At 43.2% G+C, this 22,232-nt stretch overlaps 6 protein-coding genes across 9 annotated transcripts in view; 3 read left to right on the plus strand and 3 right to left on the minus strand.

The window, feature by feature from the left end:
- The window catches only part of pip (heparan sulfate 2-O-sulfotransferase pipe), a 38,315-nt gene extending 37,640 nt beyond the window's left edge, over window positions 1-675 (plus strand). The window contains exon 6 of the mRNA XM_002135540.3: window positions 86-675. Within this exon, the coding sequence (XP_002135576.2) occupies window positions 86-297 (212 nt within the window). The 3' untranslated portion in view covers window positions 298-675. The remainder of the gene's footprint in view (window positions 1-85) is intronic.
- On the minus strand, window positions 411-8,779 carry fal (SAM and HD domain containing deoxynucleoside triphosphate triphosphohydrolase falten). Of its 3 annotated transcripts, none has more exons than XM_015188531.2 (5): window positions 8,662-8,779; window positions 1,958-2,124; window positions 1,729-1,900; window positions 956-1,656; window positions 411-892 (listed from the first exon to the last, which is right to left on the minus strand). In XM_015188531.2, the coding sequence occupies exons 1-5, from the start codon at window positions 8,770-8,772 to the stop codon at window positions 826-828; spliced, it is 1,218 nt and encodes a 405-aa protein (XP_015044017.2). In that variant the 5' UTR covers window positions 8,773-8,779; the 3' UTR covers window positions 411-825. The 3 variants fall into 3 exon arrangements, with proteins under 3 accessions (XP_015044017.2, XP_015044018.2, XP_001352941.3); XM_015188532.2 differs by lacking the exon at window positions 8,662-8,779 and adding an exon at window positions 2,396-2,688; XM_001352905.4 differs by lacking the exon at window positions 8,662-8,779 and adding an exon at window positions 2,392-2,687.
- On the plus strand, window positions 5,150-16,069 carry Gbs-76A (Glycogen binding subunit 76A). Of its 2 annotated transcripts, none has more exons than XM_015188530.2 (3): window positions 5,150-6,379; window positions 12,637-12,866; window positions 13,770-16,069. In XM_015188530.2, exons 2-3 carry the CDS (start codon window positions 12,699-12,701, stop codon window positions 15,570-15,572), a joined length of 1,971 nt encoding a protein of 656 aa, XP_015044016.2. In that variant the 5' UTR covers window positions 5,150-6,379; window positions 12,637-12,698; the 3' UTR covers window positions 15,573-16,069. The 2 variants fall into 2 exon arrangements, with proteins under 2 accessions (XP_015044016.2, XP_001352940.2); XM_001352904.4 differs by lacking the exon at window positions 5,150-6,379 and adding an exon at window positions 9,322-9,635.
- On the minus strand, window positions 12,915-13,684 carry Prx1 (Peroxiredoxin 1). The gene has a single exon (XM_002135539.3). It carries the CDS (start codon window positions 13,580-13,582, stop codon window positions 12,989-12,991), a length of 594 nt encoding a protein of 197 aa, XP_002135575.2. The 5' UTR covers window positions 13,583-13,684; the 3' UTR covers window positions 12,915-12,988.
- A 420-nt stretch (window positions 16,070-16,489) lies between the features above and the next one.
- On the plus strand, window positions 16,490-18,589 carry LOC6900245 (cuticle collagen 2C). The gene has a single exon (XM_033381667.1). The coding sequence runs from the start codon at window positions 17,843-17,845 to the stop codon at window positions 18,566-18,568; it is 726 nt and encodes a 241-aa protein (XP_033237558.1). The 5' UTR covers window positions 16,490-17,842; the 3' UTR covers window positions 18,569-18,589.
- Window positions 18,514-22,036, minus strand: LOC4812340 (uncharacterized). The gene is made up of 5 exons (XM_001352903.4): window positions 21,315-22,036; window positions 19,445-19,505; window positions 19,314-19,388; window positions 18,987-19,247; window positions 18,514-18,926 (listed from the first exon to the last, which is right to left on the minus strand). Exons 1-5 carry the CDS (start codon window positions 21,451-21,453, stop codon window positions 18,797-18,799), a joined length of 666 nt encoding a protein of 221 aa, XP_001352939.3. The 5' UTR covers window positions 21,454-22,036; the 3' UTR covers window positions 18,514-18,796.
- Window positions 22,037-22,232: the final 196 nt, after the last annotated feature.

Here is a 22,232-nt window from a genome sequence, read left to right on the forward strand (position 1 = left end):
ATAAATGCGCGCCCCTTGAGTTCGTCACATCAGAACTTGATACATCCATGTAACCACAGCTCTGTATAAACTTCTCGTCTTACAGCTAGTGCCGAGTACCTAACGAAGATCAACAAGAATAACTTCAAGCCACCCGTCAGCGAGAGTGTGAAGGATATAGTGAGACGCAACTTCACCAACGAGATCGAGTTCTATCAGTTCTGTCGCCAGAGGCTCCACAAACAATATCTGGCCGCCCATCTGCCACAGCGCATTATCACAGACTCGGCACATCAGCCCGGCCTTGGTGGTAATTAGGATCAAATATTGCAAATGCATTGTATAGACGAACAAACAAACACTCAAAATTATACTCGAAACTGTAGTCAGCTAAGAAGTTCCACCCATTATCGTATGTTGTAGCAAATTAATTGTTTTCTCTTGTGTATATTTCAAATTGGTTATCAAAAATACATCTTATATTTATATTGATTAGTGTGTACTTAAGGTTAGAAAGACCTGAATTCGAATTGTGATGTCTTCAAGTGAACTGTTGAAATTTTTGTGTTAGTATTCTAGTTTTAAGAAAACGTATGATGATAGAATGTACTAAATAATAAATGATTGTTCTAAGAACACTTCGGCTTTGGACTCTGTTTGTTGTCGAACGGGGAATACAATCAATAATAAAACTGAGTTTTGTTCTTCAATCAATGTCTAAAAAAAGTGTCAAGAGTAACACAAGAATACATACTAGGCAAACAGAAACATAAAAATGGAACATAAAAAACAACGAAAATTTCTCTCAATTCTTAGAAATTATTGTGAAGATTCTGCTGCGCATTTTCATTCTAATGTAAAGCACTTGTTGAATGTTGTTGCACTCAGACATCGATTGATTTTACGCTTCTTGCTATAAATAAAACAAAGAAATCACAAGTCATTTCAGAATAATAATAGAGGTAGTTTTTCATACCGCTTATCGCCATACAAAGCGAAAGCCTTATCGGGCTTCATAGTACTGCCAGGTCCCTCGATGATTCTGCTAACGGGTAAGGCATTGGCACCTAAACAATCGAGAGATGGCAGTTCGACAACGCGTTGAGGCTCACGGATATATGCGGCCATTGGATCATTTTTGACCATCTCCAGGATATGGTCATCATCCAGATTCAACCAGCCAGCGTCCTTGGATCGAAGGTCAAACATCTGCGGCGCCAGACGCTGTACCAAATCCACGAAGATCTTTTCTGCAGCTGCATTTTTTGGATGCTGATAGGCCTCAACATGGAGACGCGCTCGTGCCGCGAACAAAGTATAGATGCGATGATAGTCATCATAACGATACTCAATACGTTGGCCGTCCTGTGATATGCGTGATTTAAGAAATATATTATCAAAGTCCATCTCTTCAGGGCCGAGTATTTTGAGGCGTTTGTTGTCGCGTCGGAGGTAGTCCCACTTGTCCACATCCAAGCCGCAGCGATTATTGTGCACGATGTCAAAGATGTAGGCATGCCCCATCATTGGAAAGTTCAGGTACTCAGTGTCGCCCAATATTAATGCCTTTATTAGCCGTACTCCACGGCCACTACCTTCATCCCGCAAAGCCACAAGCTCCGGGTGGCGGGCATCATTGAATATGCGATCCACGCAGTCCAGAGCATTTTCCTCGTGCTATTGAATGAAAAGAACAAGAAAAAATGCAAAAAATAATAATACAAGTTCGTCCAAGACCACGAATCTTACATTGAATTTGTTATGGGAAGCTTTTTCCCAGGCATGCGACATCGGTCCGTGACCGATGTCGTGCAGGAGAGCTGCTATCTCTACCGCCTTTCGACACCAATCGGGCAGCTTAGTCTCATATTTAGAGTTGCGCTCAATGGCTCTCAAGTGCTCCTGGGCGCTTTTGTAGGTGCTGGAAGAGATCGGCTTCAGAATTAGGTCGAAATTATTGTGTGTTTGTGAGGCTTACCCCAAACAATGATCGTAGCGTTTCTGATTAGCATGTGGTGCTATCACCCACGCCACTAGGCCTAGCTGATGAATCTTCTTCAGGCGTTGAAACAGCGGGTGCTCCACAATCTCCTGTATGTGGCTCGGCAGCTCAATAACTCCGTGCACCTCATCTTCGATAAGCATCTGAAAAGGTGGGACTTTAGACTTGCTAACTGGTTCTTTATAAACTCTAATAAATATATATATAAATCTTAGCGGCTTATAAGATCAAGCTCATGCTACTGCCGCGACTGTCTAGCTCTAACTGATAGGAATGGGTTTCCCCCAAGTAAAGAAACTGTCACAGATAAACCCATTTTCTGACACCACTCAGCTACACGGCACGCATACTAATGCCACAGCGCAGCTGAGGGACGCTACAGCTGGGCCGCTACCATGGCAACCACTTACATACGGGAGTACTGAATGCAGGGGAGCTTGCTGGTGCAACAGTTGTTGTTGTTGCTGGCATGGTTGTTGGGCGCCATGGTCACGGTAGTCCCCGGAAAGTATAAGGCTGGCGGACATTCTGAATGGATTCCCGTTTCTTGTTCGAACGATTGCGCGACCGAAACACAAGCCAAGCCACGGACACGACGTTTTGACGGCTTCCTCAAACTTTCAATTTATTAATGTCATCAGAAACTTGCAAAAAAAAAAAATATATGAATATGTAACCAGTGTGACCGCGAATTTATTGATAAAGAAAAACCGTATGACCCTCAATATATACCAAAATATACCGTCTCATTTTCAAAATATACCGTAAATATGCCGAACTTACTACATCTTAGTGTAGTTGAAATGTAGCAGAATTCAAAAATCTCCGTTATTTAAACAGAATAACAATAATAATTATTATATTTATTATTACTCTTGTAAGTCCATCCTATCTTTACTTATCTTTAGTTAAACTTACTGTCTGAAAAGCGATAAAATTCCTTCTTTCACTGGTCGACAATGGCTTAATCGTTCTCTGTCCATTACTAGCTCCATTACTCCATTACTAGACCTCCAGCCTTGAACACGTAATTTTATCCGATTAATGAATAACTTTTTATATGACTGGCTAATTTTAGGGACTCCCTCTTTTTTGATTGTGTCTAAAATTAGGTTTAAGCAGCAAAAGGTCAGCAAAAATGTACCTTTTTGACATGGTAACTACACGATAACTACAGATACAGTCGACTGGATAGTCGGTGGAGCTGCGCGCCAAAGTTGCATTTTTGGAAGGTCAATGCGTGATAAGAACATAAATGCAATCCAGGGATATGCATCAGTTGTTCTACGATTTGAGAGAACGGAAATGCAAAAACCTGCGAAGGAAAGTTTCTATACTCTATGTTCCTTAAAATAACTCTAAAAATGAAATTTAATAGTCTTCGTCCTTTGCGGGGGCGGAAAGGGGCTGATTATGTAACAGCTACAGGATTTTGAAAGATGCAAGACAATCGATATTATAGGCAAGAAATTGTAAAGAGCATACTTTTGGGTGGAAAATGCATGTAAGTATTGGGGGCCATACCGTATCAATTTGTGTATTAAATATCATTCAATTTGTTTCTAGCAAAACAAAAATACAACAAACAAAGCAGTCTATGGCGGAAAACAGTACAAATTTTGCGACCAAGTGTCTCTGTCGCGAATTGTCTTTACTACATCGTAGTGTAGTTGACATGTAGCAGAATTTGAAAATGTCTGCAACGTGTGTTTTGTATGGACCAGCATGGACCGTTACTTCCTTATCATAAGCCGTATACCCGAATTGTTTTTCTTTATCGCTATATTAATTATATATGCGTGCCAATCGGGCGTGGAATCCCTCTTGATGATAGCGAAAAATATGGGAAAATCAAAATAAATCGAGTCGGTCCTGCGGCTTTAAGCATTAATCTCGGTGCCCACCGGTGATATCTGGTATATCTAGGTATATCATCTATCTATCTATCAATAATAATAGCTTGAAATGCTAACCGAAATGAGTTAATTTAGTTCATTCATTGTCTAAGAGTCTAATTAGAGACACCTGTGCCGAAATTTCCAACTAATTGCAGTTAATTTAACGTCATGTGATGAATAGAGCCGAATTTAAAGCAAATATTATTCGGGCTAGGTTTTCTGTCTCTCTGTCACACTAGGGGGCTATCCAGGGGGACCCGCACGAGAGGGGAGGTGGAGCTCAGGCGGAATTGAATTAGTTGTGGTTCAGAGCGCCGTCGCAGAGAAATGAAAGCGAAAGTAGTCGCTAGTTGACCCACAGATGAAAATGGAACAGCAAAGAGAATACTGACAAATAAAGAGAGAAGAGAGCAGCAAAAGAGAGGGTGGTGGCCCGACCATGTGTTTGACTGCATTTGCATCTGTATCTGCAGCTGTATCTGCATCTGTATCTGCCTCAAAGAAATGCAATGCCCATGTAAATGGATCAAGAATTTGCAGCTACTGAAGCCCCGAAGTCAACGCACTTTAAAAATAATAATGAGCGGAATGTACCATACACAAATATGTGTGTATCTGTGTGTATACTCCTCTCAGTTACACTGGCCGGACTGCTGGCTAAAAAGAAAATAAAACAATTAATCGTAAAATGAAACAAACAACAAAATTGAACAAACAATTAAAGAATGCAAATATAAACCAAACAAAAATGTTCTGAAGAAACAAAACAAATACGATAGAAATGCCGGCTCCACACATGACGGACGGGCAACCGACCCCAGTAGAGGAGCGATAGAGATAGTCACAACTGAGAGCCAACTGAGAGAGAGACGCTAAAGGGAGAGTGCCCACAGCAAACAATTGCTGCACAGTGGGCCAAATTAGCAATTGCGGTATGTGGAGTTGAATTTTAGAAACGTTAAACACAATTTTCTTTGGTTATTTTTCGTTTTTTCGCCATATGTACATAAAATTCAAATTCGCCGAATACATGGCGAAGTACACTTAGAACCCGTAGGAAGGTTGGATTCCACACATTTCAGCCACTGTGCCAATTGAGTCTTCAACATTCTCTCAATTGTTTGCCCCACTGCGCTCTCTGGCGTAGCCACCCAAAAACCGCCCACAGAGACAAACACAGAGAGAGAGAGAGAGAGAGCGAATGAGAACCAGCAAGGCGACCTGGCAAGGTTGCAGCTTTTGGCGATACTGCCTCAGTTGCCACACGACAGGACGGCCAAACGGGCGATCCAAAACGAGATTCAAGAGAGGCCAAAGCCGCTTGCAGCTAAAACTAGATGTTCGACAAGTAAATGTATCTTTGAGATACAACGATATGAAAATTAATAATAATTAAAGCGCAGCGGCTCTCGCTTTCTCTGTGGGCTGTTTTTTTTTTTTTTGCACGAAAAGAACAGAAGCTGAAACGAGAAATAATACGCGAAATATTTCTCAAAAAATCTTTGGTATCTGTGTATCGGAGAAAAAAAAGAGGCCGCCCCGCCGCGCCATGCGGTTGTCGGCTGTCGACGCTCTGCTCTCGCCTCTCGGCCGCCAGTGGGCGAAAGACGCAACTGCTGCGACCTTGCAATGCCCTTGAATGACACTCTTATTGCGACCAAGTCGCCAATGTTGCCACTACAACGGGCGCTGCTGCCACGGCTGCCACTCAGCGCTGGCGCAAAATCATAATAAAATAAAAATAAATATAAATATAAAATAAAAATACACAAAAACGGATTCCAAACCAAAACAAAAAAAAAATAAATAAAAACTTAAGATAACCGTGAAAATCTAAAAGATATTGTCCGATTTTCGTGTGCAGTCCGAGTGAATTTTTTTTGTAGATTGAGACCCTTCCTCTCAGAACCCTGAAACCAAAACACACACCGAGTCCTTATCAAAACCAAAGCCTTAACCCAAATCAAAAACTTTTGAATGGAACGCGAGTGAAAAGATATAGTAGAAAACTATCCGGTTTATTTTTTTTTTCAAATTGAAATAAACAATTTTTTTCTCTTAAAATAAATGAACTGCAGAAATAAATGAAATAAAACATATCTGAAAAAAATACAAAAATTCCATTCAAGGAAAGTGTTATCTAAGCAACTAACGCCCTCTGGTGGCCACCAAACTCAAAAGTGAAGGTGTATATGTGTGTGTGTGAAAGTGAGTGAAAGTGAAAGTTCACGTTCAGACGCAATCCTTCGGTGACCTTTCGCCCCACATATTGGGTCACTTTCTTGGACGACTACATAACGACAAAAAGGCACGCAATACCTAAAAGGCCGCCCGCCACATTTATAGTATGCTATATAGAGAATTGGTATATGTAGGCGATATTTATGCGACAGCTTTTGACAACTAATTCTTTTTTTTTATTGCTACGCCTGTGCGAGAGCGAGAAGAACTTTGGCAAAGGCCAAAAAAGGAACGCCTTGGAATTATATTAAAACTACAGGTTGGTAATCATTCCATCATATTTCCTACAATATATGTACATACATAAATAAGGTGGAAGCATAATTAAGTGCGTGTTCTAGATATATGTATGATGATGTGGTATATGCCAAACGATTGCGTGATAATTCTTGCTTGCTCTTTTTGCAATTACCATGTGCGTGTATCCATGAGATACATTTGACATTGATTGTGGCATCTAAAGTCATTGCGCTGGAAGCTGAACCAAAACATGAATTAAGCCAGAGAGCGAGAGAGTCGGAACAATTGGGGACAAGTTCAGGGAGTTCAAGTTTCATCTACCAGACTATAAAAATTAAGTTGAATTATAGTCTTGTGTATTCTATAGATTGGAATATACAGTGGATAAACCGGTTTATTATTCTTAAATTTTCCGAAAGAAGTTGAGAATCAATTAGTTTTCAATGCAGTTTCTATGCAGATTCTACACAGCTTCTTAGTATGATCCTTTAAACAGACGAAAATGTAAAGTAATAAGCTGCAGAACCACCAGCTTTCTCATATATTTACGCACTTTCCTAATATCATTTACCTTTTACTTTACGCACCCAAATGCTTACATAAGAAATCTGCCTTTCTTGACGTACTTCCAGGACAAACTCTTCCTTAACCATCCCCAATCAAAGCAAAACAATCCAAAACAATGTCTCGTTATCACAATCTATGGGAAAAGCAATCGCAAACCCCACATCTTCAAACCCAAACAATAATCATAAAAGGAGGAAAGCGAAAGTATCTGCCCCCACCAGTAGTATCTGTGTGTCTGTAACTGTGTTTTCAGACACAGCGCAAGCGTTTTTCCTGTGGCTTTGTTTTTGTTGCTGCTGGTCACGGCTCTCGGCTTTGTTTGCTTTTGACATTTCGTTGGGTAGCAATGTCATACAAATATAAATAAAAAATAAAAAAAAAGCATACAAAAAACACGCGCCAGCCGAAAAGCAGAAAAAATGAGTGAGAACACCACCCCCACATCCACGGGACCGGGGCACACGCACTCACACAAGCGCAGAGTATCTGTTAGATACAACAGCAACAAATTACGGACAGCAAATTAGCGCTTGAAACAAGGCTCGTGAAAGCCATTCCGTATACTCTGTATATGTATATATTGATTGTTATGGAGTTCCGATGCAAATCGATTCCCTTCCACAAAACACAAACCCTAAACCAATCCCAAAACCAAAACAAGAGGCACGCAAGTGGAGTGCGGCGCCGCGCGTGTTACGTATGTCCGTCTAAGTTTTGAGCTAATTTACCATAAAGAAATATATATTCTTAATTTCGGTTTATTTATAAATAAAAGGAAAAGCCAGTCAGGCAGTCAGCTGTTGTGGTTTGTTGATGGAGGGAACACACGTATTCGAACACATATATTACTATATGTATCTATCTTTAAAGCGTGGGCGGCACTTGCCGGTCTGGGCGTTTTTGACAGGAACTTATGCCTGATGATATATGCGACAGTGAATGACAGCGTATAAATGTTCTCTAATGAGCCCTGGTGCTCTATACAGTAGCACTACCTACATATCTGAAAGTATTTCGAAGTATTTGCACAAATTGCCTTATCTTCAAAGTCCAGAATCCCCCTCGAAGATCCGCTTGTATGTACCTTTAAAATAACTTACCATATTTTTAGCTATACATAATTCCATTATTAGATTAACCTCAAACATTTTTAGCACCAATCTTATCTTATCGCCACTCGTTGAACAGATCAAAAAACGAATAAATGTCTTAATTAATTGATTGTTAGGACTTTAATGACTTCTAGTTGTGGTTGGATCTGTCTAAACCTGTTTGTCTAGTGGGGCAGTTCAACGATCCGCATAGTATCAGCTTCTTATCAGCTGCTGTCTCCTACTGTCACCTACTGTCACTCATCCGTCCAACTTTAAATGTTGAGGCCTGCAAAATCAGTACTGCAAACTACTCCGGCGCCTGTGTCCAAACAATCACAATTTGGCGTTGAACCCATAAATCTAATCGCAAGTTTAACCACCAGCAACCAACAACCGACAACCGACAACCGATAGGCTGATTAGATGCATATCGCATATCGGCCAACATGGCAACCCACAATCACAGCGGGCGCTCGTCCGAGGCAGAAACAGGCTTAGAGCTGAGAGCAATTAGACACGCTGATCAATAGCCCCTTACCCATTTTTATGGTATTAGCTATCTGTCGTGTATTTGGTTTATCTTTGGTTTATGTACAAAGCTGGAGATATGACAGATAGAGCAATATGTTCGAGTACTTACCAATTTATTGCAATAATCCCAATCTGTTGAATGGCATAATCGAAATGGGAGTAGCCTGCAAATACTTTGGTTAAGGAATATTGGCTTGAAGAATTTAAAGAATCTACACATTTTTATGCCATATATTTTAATACATTAATTTCAAAGAGAGTTTGAATTCAATGCGAACATTCGAAATTCAATTGTATGATAAACCGTTTCGCTAAGTGTAGCATCCCCCATTCGGAAGGGTGATCCGAAGAGCAGTTAGCTAAGATTAATATTGAGACAGACATTCGAGGCTGGCGACGTCACTGATCACGAGCATCCGTCTATAGAAGCGACAGCCTGACGGCCGCTGCACAGCATCGACATCGCCAGCGCCATCGCCATCGGCATCGGCGGCGGCTGCAGTTACCTTTTGGGATGCACTGCGACGATTACACATACACCCTGAGATACAGATACAGATACAAATGCAGATACTGATACAGATGAACATATACAGATGCAGATGCAGCGATGGATGGATGGAGGGAGGAGTGTTGGACTGCGGACTGAGGGCGCGATCAGTGTGAGGGCAGCAGCAGCAGACAGCAGACAACGTTGGCTGGTGTTTGGCTGCGATTTGCGATTCTGGTGCGCTTCGATTTCGATTCCGATTCGATCCGAACCGATCCTATATTGCCTTATCAATCAGGTTGAATTTTGCTGAATGCCAAAAACAAAACAAAACAGATCGTTTTTGTATTCAGTGCACGCCCGACACCGTGACGCTGCAGACGTGGTGCAGTTTCGAGTTCGAGTTTCGAGTCTGTGGATGTCCGATGTCCCAGATGCCATCTGCCCGACGCAGTAGTTGTTCCTTCGGTTCCTTCGGCAACTTCTCAAGGAATTAATTTCCACAGACAGACCACTAAAAGTTTGGCTCTACCAGCGGTGGGCTACCAAGTGGATCGATTATATCACCAGATAGGTCTGGCCGCCGGGCGAGTGTAAGTGAGCCAGCGCACATCCAGGGAGAGTGCACTAGGGAGAGTATGAGTATCGGCTCGAAAAACCATTCCCGGTCCGGGTCAATTCCGATTGCTATAAATAAAATTGCAAATTTTGTTATCAATTTTCATAATCGAAACGACGCCGCAGCACGATTAAAAGTGCTAGTGCTACAATTGCTACACCAACAGAACCCAGAGCCCAGAACTCATCGCCCACTCGCAAATATCATGTGTAGTTCAGGTGATAAGCCGGCGACCGGCAAATGCTAATAGTAGGCCTAGAAACATCTAATCGAACGGCTAATGGCGCATCTATATAACTTGTGAAAAGCTTCGGAGGAGCAGTGACTAACTAATTGACATGACAAATGCATCTGTGCGATCCCAGAGATAAGCTAAAGCCACTCTCTGTCTGTGTATCTGTGGCGCATCAAAGCGTGTCCGATCATCAGGCTGTAAATACATATTTTAGAAGAGCTGCGAGAGCCTCTGAAGGCTCTGAAGATATTCTATATCTATTTTCCGATTGATTGCCCATTAAAGCGAGTATGGTATTGAATTCAGCTCTGGTAACGGATCACTGATCGAAGATCGTGTTTCATGTGTGGATGAATAAATGCATTCGAAAGTGCGCCATTGGAATTTGACTTGCTGATTTTGAAGATTGGAATGTAAATCTTTAAGATAATTGTTTATTACAATTGAAGAACTGCATTTTACACAGATTCGGAATTTCGCAAGCATCTTCGAGTGATATTTAAGATTTTGTTTTAGTTTCAGTTACTTTCTTTTGGGGTACTCTTCAAGGCAATGAATATTTGTATACAGCTAAGGTGGGTACACCCCACCTTAGCTCCGCTTTTCAAACGGTTTTGACAAAATGCGCACTTCTTTAAACATACATAAGAAAAGAGCTTATTAAATTAGTAAATAAACGGAGAATGTAGGTATCTTTTATCTACGGAATTGACACCTCAACAGCACCTTGACTTCATTCCACAGCACAGACAGAGACGCGATGTGAACCAATCAAGAATAATGCAAAGTTATTTTTATTGCGTTAACCACTTGAAGTAATATCAATTCCACTACATTTCCACCAATTTAATTCAATTAAGCTGCTTTATGGCTCTGTCTCCCAATTCTCCCCAGTGCGTGTGGGGCTACTTAAAAGAGGAGCGCAGTATCTTAGTACAAGTATCTTTCGGTTACGGTCGAAACAAGCCAAAGATTCAATGATTCAAGCCAATGAAGAAAGTGAGCAAATGCCAAAAATAATACAACGGAAATGTTACTTTGGCCATAAAACAGAACTGAAAGACGACAAGACATACGTACATACATACATATGTATGTTGTCGTAGATCTATTTATAGAACTCTTTTCATTTTGTTTCTATTTTATTTATTTTGTTTGTTATGCATATATTTTATTTATGTGAGGCTTGCATTATCAATTATTATTTATATGAGTAATATTTTTAGGCAAAAATAGAGAGAAAGCCTAAGGGTAATATAAATTTAAAAGCAAATTTACATGACTTCGATGAACTCTCCTCTGCCGTTTTTTCTCTGTGATTCGGTGATCTTCTGTTATTTACCAACTCATTATATCAGGCTCCAATGAATCTTTAATTCATAAATTACTTATTCCCGAGTACATTTCTCTCTTAAATGTGTATATTTTTAATTTTGTAATCTGTTCTTCTTTTTTTTGCGTTTCTTGGTCCAACGTCATCTGCACCCAAAACGCATTTAGCCACTTGGCATACGGCCAAAAGCAATTTCGACCTATCTATAGGGAAAAGAGAGAGACGAACAAAAAAATGAGTAAAGGTACTCATGCCGAAAAAGAAACTGCAATCTGTCCGTCCCCAAGGGATGGCTGTGAATCATGAAATATGTTCGGCCATAAGGTGCCACATCAACTCATCTACAGAGGAATTTCTATATAATATCTGTATAAAATACTTATACGCGGACAGGCAGGCAGTTGATTTCATTTTAAGGAAATTTAAAGAGAGATCGGCATTTTGACCTCCTTAATCGATCGATTGTCCGACGATCTTTTATTTTTTCGTACAACTCTGTTCAGCTCATTTTTTTCGTTTTATTTATTCTTCTGCTTAATTAAATTTCCTATGCAGGCTGCCAAAAATAAAAAGTAAAATATTTAAAACCGAAAAACGAGACAAAAAATAGAAAAATAGAAAAGTAGAAAAGTTGAAAAATCGGGCGAAAAAGTAGACAGAGAATAAATGCCGCAAAAAAGTTCAAGGCCAATTGACTCTGTCTCCTCCTCGATTGGCGCATCTAATTTCGAATGTCACTCTGTGTGATGTCTTAATTGGGGGCGGTACTTCCTTCCCCTGTCGCTATCTCTGTCTGGGCATCTGCCTCTCGGTCGATCCTTCTCTGTTAACGGGCGTGGCTTGGCTTTTCACCTGATCAAAGGTATAGCACGTGCAGCGAGCGCTTCCCGAAAATGAAAACAATAGCAAACCCATTTGCCAAGAGCAAAACAGAGGGAACAAGAAATGTTAACAATTTGTTATGGTGTCACCTGCTTCAGCTTGGGGATGTCATCAGGTCTGTCAGTGTTTTCATCACATGATTTATACTAAGAATCTATTCACGCAGGCATATCCTTGGCCTTTCACTAAGGACTAATATTCATATTTCGGGAGACACGATATTCTTCAATATTCAATCTGCACATAAATTCCTTAAACGATCTATTAAAATATTAATGACAACCCGCTAAATCAAATCATTTAAAAATAGAACGGAAAATATGCGCTGCAGTTAATAAAAAATGATATGGAAATCTATATATGTATTTTGCCAGCTGTTTTCAAATCCAAAAACATTGAAGAAAGGAAAGAGAAAGTGACGAGTGAAATTTATTTGTTTACTTAAGGCAAAACAACAACAGAAATTGCTCAATATATAACTCACGTCATACATTTGGGTGATATTATATGTACGTATAATTGCAGATATTCCGGAGATCCGCTGCAATACTATATCCGACTCTGTGTGTGTGCGTGACGTGACGTAAATGAACGATCCCGGCGATATACCACTGACACACACAAGCACGCCGGACAGCAGGCCGCCCTGCAGCATTATCTCAATCATACCAACCATAGGGATGTCCTCATGCCGTGGCCGGGCCGAGGCATTTGCACGGAGTCTGTCCTCCAAGCTGCGCACCTTGGGATCACAGGTAAGACTAAGAAACTTTAAGGGTTATCCTTGTGTGGGAGCCAAGATATTAAACTCTCTATGGGTGGGGTTTATTGAACTGAACAGCATTTCTATCTAAAGACTGTGTTTATGTGTTTCTGTTTATGTGGAATTCTTGAAATACTCCTCCTTGCCGGACTCGTCCGGCTTCATGCCCTTGGTCCCTTTCTTCCAGTTAACAGGGCAGACCATACCGAACTCATCGCTGAACTGCAATGCCTGGACCAGACGCAGTGCCTCGTCCACACTGCGACCCACGCCATTGTCGTTGACCGTGATCTGGCGCACCAGACCATCGCGATCGATGATGAAGGTGGCCCGCAAGGCCAGGCCCGTCTTCTCATCCAGCACGCCATAGTCCTTGGCTATCTTCATGGACTTGTCGGACAGCAGGGGTATGTCCAGTTCCCCAAGGCCGCCCTTCTTGCGCGGCTGAGCTATCCAGGCGCAGTGCACAAAGTGGCTGTCCGTCGAGCAGGCCATCACCTCGCAGCCCACGTTGCGGAACTCCAAAGCCCGATCGCTGAACGCCTGCAACTCGGTGGGGCAGACATACGAAAAGTCTGCCGGATAGAACACCAGCAGCACATATCTGCCACGCAAGTCGCTCAGAGATAGATCCCGTATACCTCCGGCTACGACCGCAATCGTTTGAAATTCCGGAGCCATTTGTCTCAAACTTGGCATCGTCAGCATGGTGGTGTTGTGGGATTTATTACAAAATTATACGAGTTACGGTTTTACACTAGTACGACGACTAGCTCTACTGGAATACTGATAGACTGACCAAAGACTCTGATTTATTTGGTGCGGCCTACTATTTTTTTGAGCATTTCCCAAATATTTAGAACTTTGCTAATCGAAGTCTCTCTCTTTTTTGCAGGCAAACGAGGAGGGCGCGGAAAATCCCGAGGACGAGCCCATCATAAATGGCACCAATACCAATACCTGGGTGAATGCCCATGACTCCGAACAGACTGTGACCGATCTGCAGCCGCTGCGCCACGAGTCCGATTCGTTCTTCGACTTTGACTGTGAGCTGGAGTCGCCCGGGAGTCCGGTGGATGAGTGCGAGTACCTGCGTCTGATTGAAACCGCCTCGAATACGCCACACAACTCGACGGCCGAGTCGGGCTATGCCTGTGCCTCGGCCGCCAGCAGTCACAGCAGCAGCACCGCCGATGGACCCTACTTCGATGCCACATCAACATCCACATCGGCCGTCGGATCAGTGGCCCCGGATCAGATACTGGTCACGGTAAACGCACAGCCCCAGGCCCCGGAGCCCAGCAAGCATCCAGCCTCGGAGTTGACTGACTCTGTGAATGCATTGCCAATGAATGGGGGACACGAGCTGACGAACGGTCAGCAGCAGGTGGTGGAGCCGGAAAAACAGAAAGAGACAGCTGAGAAAACTCAGCCACAGGAGCTGGTTGTGGAAGTGGTGGATCAGGAGGATGAGGATGAGGCGCTCCTGCAGGCACAAATACTCAGCGAACTGCTGCAACAGAGTGACAGCTTCAAAGCCAGCGGCGGTATTGTGGCAGAGGCTCCCCCAGAAGAGCCCTCTGCCACTCTGACCAATGGCCACGTGGACGCAGAGGAGCAGCTCGAACTGAAAGCAAATGAAGAAGAAGTCGTGAATGAGGCCACTCCCGACAGAATCTTGGATGAGAGGGTCTACGATGTCCCGACACCCGACAGAACTTTGGATACCTCCCCATCGTCGGATGGGGGCCTAGACGGCGCAACCGACGCCCATGCCTCCGCCGACAGCGGGGTGGATGAGACAGACAAATCGGTGACAGCAGACACCGGCAGCAATCTCACAGTGGATGTGGATCTGGCCCAGCTGGAGAAGGCCAAGCAGGATGCCGCCGAGGCGGTGGAAAAGAAGACGAGCCACAGCCAAGGCATCGACACCACAGACGATGAAGACGATTGCCGGCCCCAGAGGGTGAGACGCTGCTCCTCCTTGAAGACGGGAAAGACGCCACCGGGCACGCCAGGACGCAAGAAGATCGTGCGATTCGCCGATGTGCTGGGCCTGGATCTGGCCGATGTGAAGACCTTCCTGGACGAGATACCCACAATACCCAAGTCGGCGTTCGAGGATCTGGAGATACTCGAATCGGAGCCGCCAATGCAGATGGGGCCCAAGTCGGACAAGCTGCTGATGCCGCTGTTCCAGCAGCCGGGCGGCCTGCCCACATTCCTCGATGCGGTCAGGGAGAAGCAGGTCTCTCTGGAGAATGCCGCCGTCTCGGACAACATCAACCAGACGATATCCGGATCGGTGCGCGTGCGCAATCTCGACTTCCACAAGTCAGTGCACATCCGCTACTCGCTGGACGGCTGGCGCAGCTACGCGGATCTACAGGCCAACTACGTGGAGAACTCCTGCGATGGATTCTCGGACAAGTTCACCTTCGTGCTGTTCGGCAATTCGCTCCATGTGGGCCAGCGGCTGGAGTTCGCTGTGCGCTTCCAGTGCAAGGGCCAACAGTTCTGGGACAGCAACTACGGGGCCAACTACTGCTTCCAATGTTTGCCAAGCTCGACGCATGCCACCATCGCATCGCCCCCGTCCGTGGTGACTGGCGCCGTGACCACGCATCACAGCACGAGCATGGTCGGCCTGCTAAGCCCCACGGCGGGCGATGCCTGGTGCAGCTCCTTCTACTAAGCGTTTGGCGCGGCTCGGCAGACAATCCGGAGCGGGCCCATCCCATGGCTGTGGGCTCCCGTGGAGGCAGTAGTATGCACCCCCACCTCGAACCTCGAACCACCCCCCCCAAAGGCGCTACGCCAATTCCTGGAATATATATCCATATTCCTGGGCCTTGACGTGGCGTGTGCCAGATGATATATACATACATACAACCATAGTGACATACAACACTTCAGATGATCGGCCAGTTAGATCAGAGATCGAACAAATCCAGGTCCCCTGCCCCCCTTTGTGTGTAGAGCAGAAACAGAAATTGTTTATATTTTTATAGAGCGAAGGATGAATTGCAGGATAAGGAGAGGGCAAAGGAGCCAAGGGAGCTGGAAGAACGAGCCAGAATATAAACCAGAGTAGTGCGAAAAAGATGATAAAAAAGAAAGAAAAAGATAGATGAAGAGCCAGCAAAGTTCGAATGAATCCCAAAGATAGCTGTTAGTCGTATGTTATAAGAAGAGCAAGTGATAACAAACTAAAGAATATCTGATCAGTTTCTTCAATGTCTTCTTCTGTTTTCCGTTTTTCCGCTTTTCCGTTTCCCCCGAATCTTATTTTGGTTATTTTACTTTTCCCCAAGTGCTTGTTGAGTATGTGGAAAGGGTTTTGTGATCATCTTTTAGCCACAATTTCGATCAATTTCGAGCCCATAGAACAGTTCCAATATAATTCTTGTAGCCCTCAGTATGGAGCACAGCATCGGAGCACAGAGACCAAAGTCGAAAGTTAACTATAACTGTAACCAACATCCATTATCTAGTCAAATCGAGTTTACTTTTGAGACTTCATGGCTAGAACCTGTTTAACGATCTTTCTCTTGTCAATCCATCCATCCCGATCATGGAACACTTTCCATTGAAGCGAACTTACTGAACAACAACGCCAACTTTTGTTTATCTTAAATGTTGAATTTCTTTTATTGCTTTTTGTTTTGACTATTTTTTTTTTTTACTATTCTTTAATTTTAATTTAAACAATATTTCAATATTTTCTATGCAATATCTATCGTAATATTATATATATATACAAAATAAAATAAATATAAATTTTAGTTAATTTTCTTTCGTTGATTCTTTTCATTTTATTTTTGTTCCATCTGAAGCAAAGCGAACTCTTCTTATCCACCAGATCCACAACAACAACCACTACTACTACTATATATATATATAGCCTACGAGTATATCAGGGATTAAGCGTATATATCTACGTATAACAATTAAATGCAAAAACACAGCTACCTCAAAGTTTTCTCAATGAAAGTCCCCAACAAAGAGAATAGTAGTTTAACAAAATATATTACTAAACAAAATATTATTAAATATGTTTATTGCATAGCAAAAATGTAAGAGAAAATACCAAAAACAAAAAACCAAAACAAATGCAAATGCAAATAAAAACGAACTTTAAAAGTTACAACTATTTACAGACACATGTATGTTACAAGAGCAACAAAAAACTCGAAGAAATACTACAGCAAGTCCCCTCCCTCCCCTCGTAACTAAAAGTTTTAGACTGAAGCGTGAGTATTTCAAGAAATTGCTATGAGATCCCTGCCCCAATACCGAGAAATATGTTAAAGTTTTTTTGGGCGGGGCCATGGACGGTTCCATTTCACACATAACAAAAGGAATAATAAAGAATTCATACTACAACAACCAGAAATATAATGAGAATAAAGCTTTTCTTTGGACTGGCTGGAGGAAATATATGTGTCTTTTTCTGTGAAAGGCTGCTCAAAATGTTGGGTTTATTTTCGGGAAAATATATGTATGCAACATACGTATTTCAGCAAGTAAGTAAAAGCTTTGTATATTCAACTGATGGTTTCCAACTCTTGGATATACATTTTTAGCGCGAGTTTTATTGAGGGATTCACAGTATTTAGTTTTGTTCACGAATTCACTTTTCATCGCTCCATCGCAACGACCAGCGCGGGGTTGGGCCTGTGAAAGTTCTTTCAGCGCACCCGAAAGAGAACAGAACTCATTCATTGATTATTATGCAAATCGTATACACATTTTATAAATAGTTGGCTTGGTTTATTAAACAAGAGGCATTTGCATAGAATACTCGTATATGAAAGACAATAATCGTTCGCCAACATTTATAAATCTCGAATGAGCTATTCCAACGGTAGTTTGAATGATTCTCTACCATCGCTTGCCATTCTCTTGGATTTTGTCGCGATATAAAAAGAGCTGATGATCATCTGATTTTGGTTAGTTGGCAGAATGAAGTCGCGTTTGGTAGCTAGCTTTTCGAGTTTCTGGATTACTTTCCACCTGGGAGTGCTGCTGGCAGGAGCTGAAACTTTCGGGCCGCGCCACATCACGCTAATGACTGGCAGTCCCGCTCCAGCTCCGGCTCCGGCCCCGCATCCATCACCACCGCATGAAGTGATCATATCCGGGGACTACGACCATCACGACCACCACCACCATCATCCGCCGTACCCGCCGCCTGGCTATCCCTATCCCCCTCCGCCGCAGCATTGTCAGTGCCCCCCTGGACCGCCAGGTCCACCAGGGCCTGTGGGATCGCCAGGCGTGAAAGGATATCCAGGGATGAAGGGTCCCAAGGGTGATCAAGGGCAGAAGGGACCACCAGGCGAGAAGGGTTACCCGGGCTTTCCGGGTCTCCCCGGTCCTCCAGGTCCTTCAGGTCCTCCCGGCTTCCCAGGCTCGCATTCATATCGGGACAACTACCAACCACCAGCACCACCGCCTTCCCATGGACATCACGGAGATCACGGGCACTATGGGCACCATGGAGACTATGGACACCATCGCTACTTCTCGAATGAACAGTCCTATGACGAAGACGAAGACGACTACGAGGGCCATGAGCGTACCTTTGGTGAAGTAGAAGAGGAGTCGATTGGCCACCAACCAATCCTCTTGGCATTCAGTCATGTGGGAAATCCATTTGCCACAAATTCAAACAGAAAACAAATTTAAAATAAAGTTTTCACTTGGTGACAAAGGAGAGAGAACTTTAAAATAATTATGGCGAGAACTCTGCAACGGAAAGATGGAAATAAACAACAAAAAATATATATATTTCGCTTTTGATTCGTAACTGGTTGAAGCCTTGAAATCCTTGGGCGAGTTGAAACCTGACCAATATTGAAGTTAATGGTTTCCAATACTAAAGAGACGAGAACTTAAGCAATAACTTCTTAACTATTAGCAAACATCATCGTCAATGGTGGGTTCTTCGTCTCCATCATCATCATCGTCCTCCTGGTCCAAGACTGTTTGCGAGGCACTAATCTCCACGAAGTCATCCTCCATGTTATCCACAAAACTGGACACCCTACAAGTACAAAGCAAACAATCAAATACAGAGCAAAGTTTTTTCGTTGTCTTCCTTCACTTTTCAAAGTCGCATTGCGGCAGGAGGCCTTCGTCCTTGGCGGGAATGAATCTCATCAGAGTGCAGAGTCGAAGCAGGCCGAGGAGCAGCAGGAACATGCCAGCCACATAGCTGAGCCACAGATTATGGGGATAGAGTATCAGGCAGATGCCAATAATCGCATAGATGGGAGTGGGGTGCCAGCCGCCGCAGAAGGCGGACGACACCCGCCAGCAGCCCAAGCAACTGTAGGACCCTCTCGAGCCCCTCTGATAGTTATCCCTGGAACCAATTAAATTCGAAATCATAAGTACATATATATAGTTCATATATATAGGGAGCACTCACTCGGAGCACTGGAGCTGCAGGAATAGGGTAAATAGCCACTTGATCTCGATGAACATTACCAGCAGGGCTGAAAAACTGACCAGAAATTAACAGACTTCTCGATGGGACTATGGCCCCTTAACATGGCTTACAGTATATAGAGTCCCGCCTGGAAGCCATGCATATAGACATCGACGCCCACACCGCAGATAACTGGAATGAAAAATGGCTTAAGAATGTTGTTTTAAGAAGGAGGAGGGTTTCTGTTTGGATATCCTGTATCCTTGAATGGGGGCCTATAAAATAATGTGATTGTGTCTAGGCAAATATATTTATAAGCATATTTATTGAGTTGGGGCCTTTTTTGTCCACTAAGCCAGGGCCATAAAATGTAATAAGAAACCACTGAGGCAAAGCGAGATGGGTTTGACGAGTTTTTGTGAGTAGGAGATACACATTGGACTCATCTTTCTCCAAACTGCTCAAGCAGCCCCCTTAAATATTCATATTCTGACCACATTATGTGTCCCCCCCATCCCGTTGCCGTTTGTCTCTTCCGTCGACCACTTTCAATGTGTAAGATATGGCCAACAAAAGCACCCATTCCATCGCATCCCATCCCATCGCAGTTCAGTCTCCAAGCCACACAAAAACTCAATCTAATTAAGTTGTTTTTATTATGCCAAGCCGCGAAAAACAAATCAGATTAAACCAGTTAGAGAGATACATTCATTCCTCCCATATTTCAGTGGAGACTCTGAACCGAACCGAGCCGAACCGAAACCAATTACATTAAATGCTGTGAACAGAATAAAACCGGGAGCCGAAAATCGAAAAAAAACATGCAAAAAATTATCTGGATAATTGAAGGAGATGGTGGGGGAAATAGATTCTGGTGGCATCCGCTTAGGACGAGAGGGAACATGGCGAAATGGCTGGCGCCAAAAGGCGCCAACAACAAGGCTCATTGTCGAGCGTATGGAAAAGTTGCTGGGGAGAAATCGAGCAGGGAAAATGAAGCTGCTTTTGGCACAGGATGCACGAACTGTGAGCTGCATGCTGCATGCTGCATAAAGGCCAATGCCTTGTTAATGGCTCTGACACAGGATTTCCCCTCCAAGACCCCCCTTTCTCAGGCATGCTTCGGGGTTTATGAACTATCAAGTTTTCCACTTTTTTATTCTGCTGTATTTTTCCATTCATAATAGAGAGGGACCCCACAACAATTTTTGAGGAAATTAGTTTGAACTTGACCCAAAAGTTTTTGTTATGCTGCAGCCAGCCATTTATCATACGAGCATGCTGAAAAGGGGGTGTGGAAGTGGCCACATTTTCCATTATTTTAAACACATTAAGGGCCATTTGGGGACTGGCTGCTGGTCCATCCCACTGACTGGCCATGATAAGCGGTTAAGTCAAGTTTGATAGCTGCAGCAGATGGCCAAAAAGGTACAGCAAAAATGTTTAAAAGCCGAAAGGAGTTCTTTTGTTAGATATTCAGATAAATGATGGAAAGATGGGTCATCACAAATAAGATCTATGGAAACCATGATGATTTAATAAACTGATTTATCTTCATAAAGTGCCAAAAGAGAGCAGATGTAAACCTGTTTAGAAGCACTGATATGAGTCATAAACTCAATCTATAGAAATTCCCTCGAAAAGAACTTTGTAAAAAAAGAACTTTGTAAAAAAAAGAATGCAAAGAATATTCTTTTTATTATATTTTCAGAATTTCCATTGAATGCCAAGCCCCATGCAGACACTCCCTCCAACCTACCCTCCGGCTATATATTTCCCACAATTCGTCAGGAATAAACATTCCAAAAGCGACATAACAGCAGCATGCAACATGCATTTATTCATGCACATACATCATGCCAGGCCTTGCCCATGCCCATGCCGCCTCTCTCTATGATTGGCATTATCTTGGGCATGGGGGCTGAGCAGGGTCTAGGTAGTGAGGTCCACCTGGGCCACATTTATATTATTTCTCGTGCATTTACAGAAACTTGTGCTTACCGAATGAAGTCAGCAGACCAAAAACCCTTATCACAGGACGCAAACACTCGCAAGGCTCTGGGGGCTGGCGACGACGATGATGACGGTGTCCACGGCGATGTAGCTGCTGCTGTTGCTGTTGCAATTGTATCTGGCTCATGGCTTAGTGTTCACAGTTTTCTATTAGATTTCCTGTTCAATTGCTTGGCTATTTTCACTTGGACACTGGTGTAGCCGGAATAGGGCTAATATAACAATCATAGAGACGGTATCCACATCAAAAAAAATCCACTTCGTGCCTGGCATACAAAGTACATATACTAGATCTAAAGGAGAATTCTAACGACCAGCATCTCTTTGGCAGCTCGTTAAGGTTTTAAATTTCAACATTTAACCTGCGGCATACGCTGCGTATGCGTAATGTTAGGTCCCAGTGACACTTTTGCTTCCATTCTCCTGTCTCTCTCTCGTTTTGAGCATTTAATCACTATGTGTGTGTGTGTGTGTGTGGCAACTAATGTCTGCAAATTACCGTTACCATTCGCACTTTACCCCCGCACGTCACACAGTTCACTTCTGTATTTTTTTGGGTTCTTTTTTTGAGTTTTTGGGGGCCACTTGACTTTATGGTCGTGTGCCTCTAAACAACGAACGTCCGCACGCTCCTGGCAGCGACAACAGAATGAATGGAGCAACCATGGGGCAATCGTCGTAGTCGTCGCTGTCGTTGCCGGAGTTGTCGGAGTCGCCGCTGCGGCTGGTCCTGCCCCGACTTTGTAGCCAAAGCCAGCCAATGGGGCAGGCGCTTCAATTGAAATATTCGAGTTGATTTGTTCTGAAAGGACACTCGGTGTTTATTCCTCTTCTTTTGTAACGCTTTCTGCTGTGAGTTCGCATGAATTTGCTTCCCTTTTTTTGGATAGAGATTTATAGAAAACG

This window comes from Drosophila pseudoobscura, chromosome X (genome assembly GCF_009870125.1).
Source record: "Drosophila pseudoobscura strain MV-25-SWS-2005 chromosome X, UCI_Dpse_MV25, whole genome shotgun sequence".
Lineage (NCBI taxonomy): Eukaryota > Metazoa > Arthropoda > Insecta > Diptera > Drosophilidae > Drosophila > Drosophila pseudoobscura.

What these genes read in the sequence shown, in the direction of transcription:
- LOC4812340 (XM_001352903.4), bottom strand. Translation starts at nt 21,453, where the DNA reads ATGAGCCAGATACAATTGCAACAGCAACAGCAGCAGCTACATCGCCGT. An exon ending in TGGTCTGCTGACTTCATTCG is followed by an intron (nt 19,506 to 21,314) that starts GTAAGCACAAGT and finishes TTTTCATTCCAG; the next exon opens with TTATCTGCGGTGTGGGCGTC. An exon ending in CCGCAATGCGACTTTGAAAA is followed by an intron (nt 18,927 to 18,986) that starts GTGAAGGAAGAC and finishes TTGTACTTGTAG; the next exon opens with GGTGTCCAGTTTTGTGGATA.
- Prx1 (XM_002135539.3), bottom strand. Translation starts at nt 13,582, where the DNA reads ATGCTGACGATGCCAAGTTTGAGACAAATGGCTCCGGAATTTCAAACG.
- fal (XM_001352905.4), bottom strand. Translation starts at nt 2,508, where the DNA reads ATGTCCGCCAGCCTTATACTTTCCGGGGACTACCGTGACCATGGCGCC. An exon ending in CTTCCCATAACAAATTCAAT is followed by an intron (nt 1,657 to 1,728) that starts GTAAGATTCGTG and finishes TTCATTCAATAG; the next exon opens with CACGAGGAAAATGCTCTGGA. An exon ending in GCTTTGTATGGCGATAAGCG is followed by an intron (nt 893 to 955) that starts GTATGAAAAACT and finishes TTTTATTTATAG; the next exon opens with CAAGAAGCGTAAAATCAATC.
- LOC6900245 (XM_033381667.1), top strand. Translation starts at nt 17,843, where the DNA reads ATGAAGTCGCGTTTGGTAGCTAGCTTTTCGAGTTTCTGGATTACTTTC.
- Gbs-76A (XM_015188530.2), top strand. Translation starts at nt 12,699, where the DNA reads ATGAACGATCCCGGCGATATACCACTGACACACACAAGCACGCCGGAC. An exon ending in TGCGCACCTTGGGATCACAG is followed by an intron (nt 12,867 to 13,769) that starts GTAAGACTAAGA and finishes TCTTTTTTGCAG; the next exon opens with GCAAACGAGGAGGGCGCGGA.